A 13,957-nucleotide genomic window follows, 5' to 3' on the forward strand; every position below is an offset into this window, starting at 1 on the left:
GTATGTCGTAGGTACGATATAGGATTCATACGTACGCGTTAAAATACATGTGTCGTACGTATGAGATGTAATTTACACATGGTACGAATTCAGGGAGAGTTTTTTTTTCACCATGTACCTGACAGTTTCGTTTATTTCCATCCCAAAGTCAATAGCTCGTTTCTCGCAGTTAATTCATACGGGTGCTTATAGATACGAGTTAACCTGCATTCGATAAAATGGGTATGATTTGACTTGGGTCCGAGTTGACCTGTTCCCTACATTCGCTGTCAGAATAGCACGGGCAGGTAGCGGCGTGATGTGTACGCTGTTGCACCGACAAAACGTCGGCGGACTGTCTTGAACTGTCCAATTCGCAATACATTGGAAATAGTATCATTTTGAACAATTGTTCACTCATATAGAGGCATATTTCATTTGTTTGTAATAAAACTGGAGAAATGGTTTAAAATGGGATTGAAATACCTGGACCATGGAGGAATAAGTGTTCTTATTCCTCCATGCCGCCTAGCCTGGACATACCATGGTTTGAGTGAACATACATGTACGTTGTGTATACAGTAATTTGTGGGTCATGAATATGTATGTCGCGGGTCAAAGTTTACGGGCTTTGATTGGATATCGTGTAATATATGCGCATCAGAAATTTTCGGCCGATTTCGGTCGAAACTATAAAGAAATACATAAGGAATTCGCCACGGTTGCGTCAAGGCTATCTTCCGTTTCGACTTATTGTACGGCTGTTTGCGGAAGTGTGTGTGGGGCGTACGTACATGCACACAAAGCACACGCAAGGGTCGTTGAGGCTAACGGTATAGTACAACTAGTGATTGTGTCGCGGCGCGCGCGGTGTGCGGTAGAGGGAACAAGCTCGTATGGGAACAAGCTGATAGCCTTGGTCAAGGCTAACCGAAAACCGACTTCGGTGTCCGGTCGGGTCGGTTTTTCCATTATTTCAGTCAGGTCGGGTCGTTTTCGGTTTTGCGTTTGCGATTTTCGGGTCGGGGCGGCCCCGGGGCGGTCGCGGGGCGGGGCGGGGCGGGGCGGGTCCATCTTCACGAAAACCCCGAAATAAACCAAAATATATAGGCCTTAACCGAACAAATGTTAAGAAATTCACGCGGTGTATATTATGTTTCGTGTCTGTTTGGCCTGGGTCAACCAAACCCGATGCACAGCTACTACAGTCTGTGACGTGCGCTATGTTGTGGGGGGGGGGGGGGGGGGGGGGGGGGGCACTAAACCACGTGGCCACGTAAACGTGTAACCACGTGGTGCGCCACCCCAGGGCCCTCATCGGCGGTAATGATCCAAATTGGTCAATCGTCGATATCGTGCTCTATGATTGATGCTGCTGAGTTTGAAGACAGTTCGGGATTCTTGGTTACATAACAATCGTTCAGGGGTATACAAAATGTATGCCAAGTATGTTGAAGTTCTCACCATACTATTTAGAGAAGTTGTGTGCACATCAACCTCGAGTTTTTTTCCCCCAAATGAAATCGAGCGAGATGCCATTTCCTTCCTCCATTATCGAGTGTATCTACTGACCCGGACGAACGGGACAGCTGCAGTTGGACTACTAGTCGGAGCGTAGTCCGCGCCGGCCCCGGTCGGGACCTTGGGCGACGTGCTGGTAGTTCCTACACAGGTATTTTACAGAAGGTGAGATGGTAGAACCAGCAAATGCCTTTGTGTCCTGCTTTGAAAATTATTTAAATTTAAGTCTCTTTCATAATCAAATTGAAGTTAAGAAATTAAGAATCGGTAGCTGGGTCTATTCCTTCCTCAATGCTGGTCCCATTCTGTTTTTATAGGCCCTACAGGATCTGCAGGAGTGGTATGTGACCTCGATCATGTCGATAGTGCTGGAAAACACGCAAAACAAAATCAGGCCAACTGTACTCACTCTTTGGCTGACAAAATTCTCTAAAAATGTTCATGAGGGAAAGACAAGATACTTTCACGACCAACCAAGTTTGAAGACCCAATTCAATTTTTAGAATAATGGAGACTTTTTCTCAATATTTTGCACATGAGAGGGAAGTCAAATGATTTCCAAATGAGGCTAAAGACTAGACTGGTAGTCTAACCATGATCCAACTGTTTGAAAAGACCAACCTCTTCATTCCTTGTCATTTATTATCTGGTAGCTGACTATGGAGAAATGTGTAGAAATAGTCAGTAGCGCACCCGGGGGGGGGGGGGGCCCCCCCAGGAGGTTGTCATTTTTTTTTTTAGGTAATTTTCCCACGATTTGACCTTGGTGATATGTATGTGCCCTATTTTCGAGTAGTATAATAGGGGTGTAAGTGGCGCCACCAACGTCAAAATAGTCCCCCCGCCACCAAAAAAAAAATAAAAAAAAAAATCCAATTTTTTTCTGCGGCCAAAAATTTTGGGCAACATTTTTTGAAAAACAAATTGAGCCCCCGCCCCCCCCAAAAACCAAATTCTGGGTGCGCCACTGGAAATAGTGCCAGAATTTGTAAGAAATAGGCCTACTAACAAAATATTTACCACTCCCGGGAGTGGATCATGATGGCCACGTAGAGACTTTTTCTTCTGCATAAGGCCTGGCTTGAGGATACTGCATTCTACCAATATCAAGCCTAGCTTTCAATGAAGCAAAGACTGTACGTCTTAATCACTATATGTCAAGGGTGGATCCAGAACCAAATTTTTGGGGGCCAACTGGCCAGCTGGCTGTGCTCTTTTCCCCTTCACCTTATCTAATGGTGACATTTTTCACAAATCAATACAGGAAAAGGGGATTGGTAGCTTTGATTTAAAACCTCTCATCTGCCGTGTATGGCTAAATTATAGGTCTACTGTAGAGGGTGAAAAAAAGAAAAAGAAACAGCTTATTTTTGTTGGGGGGGGGGGAGGGGAGCTGTTCTTTCCTGCCCCCCCCCCCCCCTTCAATCGGCTTGTGCTGTAATCCTGATTATGGTCATATTAAATTTCAAATTTCATGTCTATGAATATCAGCAATTTTGTATGTTACTCCTATATTTTTCATCAACCAAATAATAACAGATAAACCCATTCAGTGTAAAATTTGTATGATCATGACTCTAAATATTACCTTCACATTTCTCCTGTGACCCTTAGTCTTCATTGAGTGCATGCCATATTTTCTTTCTCTTTAAAACGTTGCAGGAACTGAGAAGTATACAGAATGTTATCATTAGACTCATTGGCCGATTTCCAGGAGACGTTCCTTGACTGGATGTGTGGTGCCAATGCGACCAAGCCTGACATTGTACGTGACGGGCTCCAGGCAAACCCTGACCAATTCTCAGACATCTTTCAGAAGCTTCTCCTGAACACCTGTCTCATTAACACTCTGAAAGCCGTCCCCCATGCTCTCGCGATAATCATCTTTCCCGTAGTCCTGATTGGCACACGCTGTTGTGCCAGTCTCAAGGGGATCGGTAAGGCCAGATACCTCCTGAAGTTCCCCGGCCACGACTGGCGATGGGTTTTCACATTTATCCTTGTCGGTGCATTGATAGGCAGTGTGGTGGAGGGCGTCTTAACTGAAATCACATTCCATGGCAGTTCAACGAGACCGAGTCCTCAGCCTCATTTGTACCTTCCGGATGCCTGCGCGATACTAGCTACCGTCTTGTCAATCGTCTACAATCAACAAATGGAAGTCTGGCAACGGCCTCAGATGGCCTGGCTGCTGTTCTTCTACTGGTTGGTGTCGCTAGCCGTCAACTCGCTCCGCCTGGTACACCTTGCATATCTCCAGATAGCCAGGTTGACAATTGTAACCTTTGATATGACTGTCATCACCGCATCACTACACGCTCTCCTTTTCCTGAATGAAGTCAATGTAATAAGGTTGAAGGTAAGTTGTGATTACCTAAAGTACCCAAGAAAACCTCCCTCAAAGTATATGGCACTACTAACAAACTTATTCAGATTCTCGCCCTCTGGCTTGCTTGTCTTCGTGATTAAAACCCTAACCTCCTAGCTAGTAGTTCCCCAGGAGTACCCTGCTAAATCCAGCAGAGTCCGACGGTTAACTGAACTCATGAGTCTCCTGCTCAATCCAACACGTACAGTCCCAGGCAACCCAACTTGCCAAGTTGTTGGGTTCCTGAAAATGTGAAATGACTGGCATGCTCAATCCAAGAGAATCCAACTGTGCCTTGTTTTTCTGTTTGCTGCTGGATCCAACAGAGTCCAAGTTGGCGTTATGTACCAGTGCCTGACAAAATCCGACCCTGAATGTTTTTAGTTGCCTGCCGAATCCAACAGATTTAACAGGAATACATACAAGGGGTTTACTGCTCAATGCAACAGGACCCAGCAGGTATGTAAAACAGTTTGATCCTGTTGGATTGAGCACGTTTAGGGTTTTAAATTAAGAGGAACCAGGCAGTATTGAAAATATTGTGTGGTAGATTTGCGAATCTACAAATCCACAAGTAATTTAACAAAATGTAATTTTAACAAAATGTAATTTGAAGAAAATGTAATTTGAAGAAAATGTATTTTGAAAATGCATTTACTCCTTCGCTTTTTAAAAACCACAGATTCTTTTCTGCAAGTCGCTAAGAAGAGACTCGAAAATTTCAGAGAAGGATGCAAGTGTGGCAGGTTCGGCTCTGCCATCCGACCTTAAAGACCCTGAGATGTTTTTCCTAGACGAGCATTGCAGCATGCTGTCTCGCATCACCTTCTCCTGGTTGGGGCCCCTCCTGAAGAAGGGTTTCCAACGCCCCCTGGAAATGAAAGATCTGGGATCCCTCCCGGAGATTCACGGAGCGCGATTCAACCACGAGAGATTCACCAAAGTGCTTGAGGAAGAAAGAGTGAGTTATTACTGTTAATAGTTTCACTATTAATGTGTGTTGGACTCATAAGATTTCGCGGATACCGTTATCTTGCTTGAAATCGTGATTGCACAATGCCTGGGGGCGAGCTCGCTGGCACATGTGACCCCCACTTAAAATCCGCTTCGTAAAAGGCATGGGGAGGTCATACCTGTTCTGAAAAATCTCTCTCTTTTTTCAGTGAAAAACACAATTTCTGATACAGAGTTTTGAAAAACTGATAAATGGGACATTGAGCTGTCCATGGGTGAAAAGAAATATTTAAAAAATATCACATGCAACGGGGCCAAGCTCGAAAATGGAAAATGTATCGCGAAAAAGTAGTCAGGTGATCATGTAACGAAGGTTGCAGAAAATTTGGTATCGCACTTACGATCCGGACATGAGTGTCCGGATGGCAAGTATGATACCAATTTTTTTGCAACGTGCGTGGTCACGTGAATCAATGTCCAATTTATCAGTGTTTAAAACTCTGCACCCGAAATTGTGTTCTTTTTGCAGAAAAAGAGAGATTTTTCAGAACAGGTCTGACCTCCCTATGCCTTTTATGCTGCGGATTTTCAGTGCAGGTCACATTGTCCCCTCCCCCGAACCATTGCGCACTCACGATTTCAAGCAAGATGACGGTATCCGCAAAACGGCTTGTGCTAGCTACTGTCGTCAGCGCCGGGCATTGGGTTAGGGGGGGGGGGGGTGAGGGAGGAAGGCACAGTACCAGCTACGGTGCACATCCTCAAGAAAACTCAGAAATGTAGATAATTTTTCATTGCCTTATTTGTGACGGTAACGTTACACATAGAAATTCTGATCAGTGATGCAATTCTGATCAGTGATGCATTCCACTAAATTGCATACTGTCTTCACCTTAGGCCAAAAAAAAAGTCTCCGATTTCTGGTATTGAGCTTGCCCAAAAAGTGGTGCGGCGACGCGGCTTTTTTTTTTTTTTTTACCTGTTTTTTTTTGCTTCAAATGTCGGCTGATGACTGCAAATAATGCCCGACTAAACTTAGTGTAAATATATGGAGTCCAGGCTCTGGTCTCCAAAGAGGCCACATAAAGCTTATTCTCGATCATAACCCCATCTAAAAACACGTTAATATTGTGCAGCAGCAGGATTCCAGTCAAACCAGTGAGTTTGGCGGTTTTGAGACATCATCTTTTATTGAAAAAAAAAAAAATTCATTTTGCCGACGCGCATGGCTACGGCGACGAGCGCGCATACCAGAAACCGGAGACTTTTTTTGTGGCCTTAGTGGGACTAACTTTTTTCCAGCAACCTTGTCGTCATTTCAGTAACTAAGGTAAACAATCTCCCCGAGTGATTTGGTGTTATGTAACCAACTTGCAAGCAGTGAAATTCATGCTTCTGTTGGGGCCTGAAAGTTGCCCTTTTTTACGTTCCCCAAAAATTGATAGCACAAGTGAAATTTTGCTTCCAGTGACATGTAATTTTTGAGACATTAAGAATTGCCTGCCCTCAAAATGACACTTATGACACTTGGTGCTGCCATTTTGACAACGTTGTTTTCGATGAGATCATTTTTCACTCAAGATTGGCTCTCTCTAATATTCGTGCTGACAGTTGTGCAAATAGAAAATACCCCTTAGAATTTTACTGCATTAATTGTCTCTGACACAGCCTACAATAATGTACATTTTAATATGCCATAGAAGTATGACATCACGTGGGGTCATCTCCCATAGTGATTGGTCCAAACAATGGCTTCTCTGCCATTTTTACCTTAGGATTTGCACCGGCAATTTGGGTAAACTTTTTCAAATTGATCTGAAAATTTTCTGGAATTAAGAGTTAATAAGTCTAAAAGAATGGGACATTGCTTTGTAGCTGACTGTAATCATCACTGAGAACGTGGGGAATGCCATTTATTTTATTTTCTGACGGATGAAAAGTTTATGAAAAAGCGGGCACCATGGCTATCGCTACGTAATTAAGGTCATATGTGTTAATTTGGACGTATTTCCCTGGTCAACGCGTGACATCGGCGGCGTATGACGTAACCATACGTTATAAATATTCCTTTTAATACTCCGTAACCATGTTATAAATACTCCTTTTTTTCCCAAGGACTGTAACCGAGTGGAACCAATTGCCTGTGAATATTACATCGATCTCTGACAAACTACCCTTCAAGCAACAACTGTACAAGCACTTAAGAAACTAGAACCATCCATGCGCACTCACAACCCTGCTCAGTTTACTCCAACTGCAACGCAACAAGGAGTGTTGAGCAGTATTGATGCAGATGCAGACCACTTCTACAGACGTATTGCAAGTGCTGTAAAGCACATTATCTTCAAGCAAACTTGTATCCACGATCCTGATTGGTCGATCCATGGCAACAACAGTGTGATAAGAGGCTGTATCACATGGTCCATATCACACCCTGCGTATTGCGCTTTTTCAAGATGCGAGCGACATTCTAGCTGCATGCCCCATATCGCTAGAGGTTCATGTAAAGCAATGGTCCAACTTTACTGCGCGTCAAGTTTGCTTAAAGATGAATTCGTTATCACGCTCCCGCTCGTGGGACACGGAAAATGTAGTGCGTCTGTGTCCCATATACCACGTGGCCAAAGTGGGACACAGACACACTACATTATTCCGTGTTCCACTTGCGCTCATGGGATAACTAATAATATAGCAGCATTTTGTTTAACACATTACCAATGACTGGTTTGCAATTGGCTTTTCTCTGATCATAACCCTTATTATAGAGACGAGCAGCCCATAGAGGCAGAGCCCTGCAGCTATGGCGCGTGTGCATGCGAGCCTACTGGTGGGACATTGTGACCACGGGAGGCCTTCGCTTGGTAGCTGAGATTGCTCGCTTCATCAATCCTCTCTGCATCAGCGGAATCGTTCTGTTTATCACCGAGAAAGAGACCGAGAAGCGACAAAAAGTGAGCACTTCATCTAACTGTACACCAATATGCAAGGTTGATTGAAGACGATTAGTTGACTACATTAGTTGTGGATTTTTTTATTTGTGACATAACTTTAAAGTTTGCGTTCCCCATTCTCAGAAGTTAAAAAAGCTCATTTTTAATTTTTTTTTATTATCATCCTCAAATGGCAGGAAGAGCCCCATGTTCTCACTGTCCAGGAATTCTTCTCCAATGGTTTCGTTCTGGTTGGCCTGATGTTCATTGGCACTGTGATCCGCTCACTGTGCATGGCAACATACAGGCACTGGATGGTTCTGCTGTCCCAGCATGCATACAGTTCCATTCAGGTAATGGGCACAATTAACAAACTTACCAAGTGGGATACATCAATAGGCGATATACAGGGTGAGTAAAGAAAACCGAAATCCAAATGTTGGGACCATTGTTTTAGTGAAGTTCTGCATGTAGCACTTTCAAAATCTAGGAAAGGAAAGCCCAATTCATAAGCTTTCTTTTAGTACAAGAATCATTCAAATCACGCATGTACTTTTCAAGTTACTGAATTGTAAACACAACAACTGTTTTAAGGTTCTGTCCACGGATCACAAAAAAGTTCAGTGTTCTTTCAGCAAAACGAAAACAAATCACATAGGTATGTGTGTGAATTGTTTTGTTTTGCTGAAAGAACGCACACCTTTTTTTGTGATCCGTGGACAGAACTTTAAAACGGTGATTGTGTTTAAAATTCTGTAACTTGAAAAGTACATAAGTGATTTGAATAATTCTTGTACTAAAAGAAAGATTATGAATTTGGCCTTCATGTCCTAGATTTTGAAAGTGCTACATGCAGAACTTTACTAAAGCAATAGTCCCAATATTTGGGTTTCATTTTTTTTGTTTACTCACCCTATATATTTGAGTAAATCAGGGGGGGGGGGTCTCTGTTAATGCCATTTTTGGGGTACATATATGAATTCCTAGCTTTTGATGTTATGTTATACGTTGCTGTAAATCAAAAATACTTTTTTTTACATCCGACAAATTTAGAATGAAGTAAGGTTGCTAAATTTCTTATATAAACTTATTATTTCCAATGTTACCAAGAAAATGTTACCATATCTTCAATGTGCCCCGGTCGCTCAAAGTATACAAATGAAACATAGTTTGAGGGTTGATAGTTGATATTAGCTCCTCGAGGTATTAGACGACTTCCCAAGGTGAGGCAAAGACCACTTCCAATTGTAACATGGCCTATTGACCTCATCACTACTTGAGGTGCATAATTAAACCTAACCATGCTCAAGTCACCAAGATCCTGCATCCTTTGTTTCAAAGTTGAACAAAGATACTGACCAGAGAAGGGTTGAACCTGTGACCTCTGGATTGGCGTTCAAACTGAACCGTCCAGCCCTGTGCAAAAGTCTTTGTGGTTTTTATTCACGCTTACGCCATAGGCATGCACAGCCTCGATCTGGCAACTTTACACAATAAATATAGCCGGTTCAGTGTTTCCCATGTCGGGGTTCAGATCACTAATTACCGGCTATTTCCATTGTGTAAAGTTGCCAGATTGAGGCTCTGCATGCCTATGGCGGAGCGTGAAAAAGAGCGAATGGCTGCTGAGCTGGCGCCCCTTGAACAAAGACATTAACAATCGGGGAACCACCTACAAGCATCATAACATTAGGGTAAACTTCTAGGGGACACCTGGGGGTACACCCTTTTTTCAAGGGGGACACTGAAGGCAGCTGATTTATTGTGTTTTTGTTGTTCCGGATTTTAAATAGGGGCACCGAGGGGGCCATGGAACTCGGGTTGGGGTCACATGCCCGGCCCTGCCCCCCCCCTCCCCCTTGAGTTACTTGGTAGAGCATCGGATCCAAAAACCTGACTCCAGTTGAGTTCTTTGTTGGACAATTAAAACAGATTATAACATTGCACACAGTCAGTTTCCCTTTGTGGTTTACAGGGTGAGTAAAAAAAAAACGAAACCCAAATGTTGGGACTATTGTTTTATTGAAGTTCTGCATGTAGCACTTTCAAAATCTAGTTTACAATTGGCTTCAATCTCCTCTGGGAAGCAAATATAACCACAACTGTGGTTTTAACTGGTATGGTGACAATCTTCTGGTTCAGGTACAAATGTTCTTCTAAATAGAGGATTTACTCTCTGTGATTGTGTGTTAAGAAACTGTTAAATGTACGTAAAATTTGCCGTTTTGAAATGCACGTGAAACATTGTTGAGGAAGGGAGTATGACCTGGGTTGGAACTAGGTGCCATCACACTTTGGCAGCAAGAGGAAGGCTGGATCCCACTTGAAAGTTTAAAACAGCGTACCATTAGTTGATTCCTGCACAGCCATAAGGATTTAGAAGGTTTTGGTAAAATTTCTTTCATTTTTGGTTTGTCACACACAGAACCTGTTCTAACAGTTTTTGTTATATTTCAACAGACTGTTGTGTACGAGAAATCCCTGCGTTTGAGGACATTCTGCCAAGGCAAAGGCTCGCTGAATGTCGGTCGGATTACCAATCATATGTCAACCGACGCTGATAATATCTTTAACTTCTTCCTATCAATGCACCAGGCATGGATCATGCCTACACTAGTAAGTTTAATGATTTTTTTGTAAGAGCTGATACTTCGACTCGAAAACTTATTGTTGTCTGTTTTTGTTTGTTTTTCTGCAAAGATGTCGGAGTCTATCCGAATGGTCTTGCTAGGCCTCATGAATAGAGACTGTAAGTGATACAAAAAAATTAGTGCTGAAAGCAAACCCTCACTGTAACCCTAACTCCCTATGCATGTTTTCCTAGGATGCAACCTAATTCCTGCAAAATCTTCCAACTGCCTCCATGTAAAATTGCATACAGCCTCAATTCTCCAAAATAATCCATTACTTCTTGAATTTGGCCCTTGGAGGGGTGACCACTGCCTCATAATCCTGCAAAATCCTCCAGCAATCACTGTCACTATGTGTCGAGGCAGAGCCAGTGACCTCCTGGAGCAGTACATGCGGAGGATTTCAATAATAATTAGGCCTACATTTATGCACGGCTGAACATTAACATCACAAGGTCTGGCCTAAGACCTTGACACACAGCATCCTCCAAAAATCAGCTACACATTTTTTGCCATATAGCCTCAATCCTCCAAAATCCTCAATTTTTCAAAGAGGCTTTTGGAGGATTTGGGAAGGTAAGGGTTAATATACATGCGGCGCTAAAAATCGTGTTACCAAACTCAACAGTTCAGTTTCAGTTCTGTTCGGTTCAGATTCGAGTGCAATGTTAGATGAATTTCAGTTTGATTCAGCTGCAACACTACATAAGTTAGAAAATAGATATGAAAATTTCTAGTGCAACTTTATTTGCCGTATGCAGTTTCTCTACAGGGTGAGTAAAAAAAACGAAACCCAAATGTCGGGACCATTGTTTTAGTGAAGTTCTGCATGCAGCACTTTCAAACTCTGGGGTACGAAAGCCCAATTCATAAGCTTTCTTTTTGTACAAGAATCATTCAAATCACTCATGTACTTTTTAAGTTACGGAGTTTTAAACAAAACCACCATTTTAAAGCTCTGTCCATGGATCACAAAAAAGGTGTGTGTTCTTTCAGCAAAACGAAAACAATTCACCCACAACCTTATGTGATTTGTTTTCGATTTGCTGAAAAAACACTGAACTTTATTGTGATCCGTGGACGGAACCTTAAAACAGTTGTTGTGTTTAAAGCTCTGTAACTTGAAAAGTACATAAGTGAATTGAACGATTCTTGTACTAAAAGAAAGCTTATGAATTGGGCTTTCATACCTTAGATTTTGAAAGTGCTACATGCAGAAATTCACTAAAACAATGGTCCTGACATTTGGGTTTCGTTTTTTTACTCACCCTGTATGATATTGCGTGCATTTCTTGCAGGGAATCCTAACTATGACACTACTCTTCATGGAGCTAGGCGCCTCAGCCCTGTTGTGTATAGTTCTCATGGCTGTCACGCTCTTTGTTCACCTCAAGATAGCCTGCTTGACTGCACATATGCAGAAAAGAGTCATGGTAAGATTTAAACCCATTCGAGATAGCCTGCTTGACTGCACATATCCAGAAAAGAGTCGTGGTAAGATTTAAAACCATTCTGAGCTCGGACATAGCTTGATGATAATAATAATAATGGTAATGGCGTCTTGTATAGCGCTCATGTTCGTCACGAAGTGACGCTCGTGGCACTCTTATTATTACCCTGGCTTTAGCACGACTGCCATTACGACGCTCAAGCATTGAAGGAATTTCTTCCTACCAGGTACCCATTTACTACACCTGGGTGGAGAGAAGCAATCGTAGTAAAGTGCCTTGCCCAGTCGCCTTGCCCAAGCACACAAGCACCATGTTCCCCGTCAGGATTGGAACCTGTACCACGGCCCACGAGTCACATAAGGATGTGCGTGAATTGTTTTCATTTTGCTGAAAGAAGGCACACCTTTTTTGTGATCCGTGGACAGAACTTTAAAAGGGTGGTTGTGTTTAAAACTCTGTAACTTGAAAAGTACATGAGTGATTTGAATGATTCTAGCATTAAAAGAAAGCTTATGAATTGGGCTTTCATATCCTAGATTTTGAAAGTGCTATATGCAGAACTTCACTAAAACAATGGTCCCGACACTTGGGTTTCATTTTTTTTTACTCGCCCTGTATCGTGCCAAACTCACATTTGCCGAGCCGAATGGTTCTATGAAATGCCATATGCTATACTGTTGTGGCGAATTTGAAAAGCTTGTCAAGGCTGAAGCAGCGTTTAGAGCGAGAGCAAATCATTACAATGATTGAGTGGAGTGAGGAAAATTTGTTAAGAGTGCCATTGGCGTAGTCTGGTTTGGGTTATTCTGCAATTTTCCATTGTATGGCATTGCAGTTTGTGCATGCAGCGCCATTACTGCCGTTTGTGCACACTCCGATTAACATTAATCATGCGCAACATGTTTCATATGCGCTAAACAGTATGCAAAGGCAGTACGTCCTGCACATAGAGCTGTTATATGATGGTCACATTAAAGGGCCATCCATACCGTTCATGCATGGATTTCATACTCCAGCCTGAAGCACCTGTTGCACCAAATATGCAACGGTAAGAAAAGAAAAAATGGAACTGATTACTTGAGTTATTTTCTGATGCAGCTGTTCTCGGATGAGCGTCTCAAGAAATGCAATGAGATGTTCCAAGGAATCAAACTGCTGAAGCTGTATGGCTGGGAGAAACTCCACTGCAAATCCATCAAGAAGGTCAGGTCCAAGGAATTGTGGGAAATACTCAAGATCAACATCCTGCTGGCAACTTCAGGTATCAGTACAATGAGCATGATTGATTTCACTGAAACTGATTAGAATTTATGACAAGTCCGGACAAGTCCATCACAAGGCCCTCACAAGTCACAATCACAAGTCACAATCACAAGTCCATCACAAGTCCATCACAAGTCCATCACAAGTCAATCACAAGTCAATCACAAGTCAATCACAAGTCAATCACAAGTCAATCACAAGTCAATCACAAGTCAATCACAAGTCAATCACAAGTCAATCACAAGTCAATCACAAGTCAATCACAAGTCAATCACAAGTCTATCACAAGTCTATCACAAGTCTATCACAAGTCAATCACAAGTCAATCACAAGTCAATCACAAGTCAATCACAAGTCAATCACAAGTCAATCACAAGTCAATCACAAGTCAATCACAAGTCAATCACAAGTCAATCACAAGTCAATCACAAGTCAATCACAAGTCAATCACAAGTCAATCACAAGTCAATCACAAGTCAATCACAAGTCAATCACAAGTCAATCACAAGTCAATCACAAGTCAATCACAAGTCAATCACAAGTCAATCACAAGTCAATCACAAGTCAATCACAAGTCAATCACAAGTCAATCACAAGTCAATCACAAGTCAATCACAAGTCAATCACAAGTCAATCACAAGTCAATCACAAGTCAATCACAAGTCAATCACAAGTCAATCACAAGTCAATCACAAGTCAATCACAAGTCAATCACAAGTCAATCACAAGTCAATCACAAGTCAATCACAAGTCAATCACAAGTCAATCACAAGTCAATCACAGGTTCATCTCAAGTCCATTACAAGTCAAGGCTGGATAATATACCTCACGCAGAAGTGAAAGCAACAGCGAAGCAACTTT

The 13,957-nt window shown here is 42.3% G+C and overlaps 1 protein-coding gene across 4 annotated transcripts in view; it reads left to right on the plus strand.

Moving 5' to 3' along the window:
- The first annotated feature begins 1,305 nt into the window (after positions 1-1,305).
- The window catches only part of LOC119726307 (ATP-binding cassette sub-family C member 9-like), a 42,587-nt gene continuing 29,935 nt past the window's right edge, over positions 1,306-13,957 (plus strand). The window contains exons 1-8 of one of the 4 annotated variants that reach the window (XM_038197960.1): positions 1,306-1,665; positions 3,163-3,859; positions 4,551-4,829; positions 7,588-7,773; positions 7,950-8,105; positions 10,213-10,368; positions 11,681-11,815; positions 12,932-13,094. In XM_038197960.1, the coding sequence (XP_038053888.1) occupies positions 3,182-3,859; positions 4,551-4,829; positions 7,588-7,773; positions 7,950-8,105; positions 10,213-10,368; positions 11,681-11,815; positions 12,932-13,094 (1,753 nt within the window). In that variant the 5' untranslated portion in view covers positions 1,306-1,665; positions 3,163-3,181. Of the gene's footprint in view, positions 1,666-3,162; positions 3,860-4,550; positions 4,830-7,587; positions 7,774-7,949; positions 8,106-10,212; positions 10,369-11,680; positions 11,816-11,838; positions 11,877-12,931; positions 13,095-13,957 lie in introns of those variants that run through there. The other 3 variants (XM_038197962.1, XM_038197961.1, XM_038197963.1) reach the window with 3 other exon arrangements.

The sequence above is a fragment of the Patiria miniata genome, unplaced genomic scaffold, assembly GCF_015706575.1.
Source record: "Patiria miniata isolate m_02_andy unplaced genomic scaffold, ASM1570657v1 HiC_scaffold_2, whole genome shotgun sequence".
NCBI lineage: Eukaryota > Metazoa > Echinodermata > Asteroidea > Valvatida > Asterinidae > Patiria > Patiria miniata.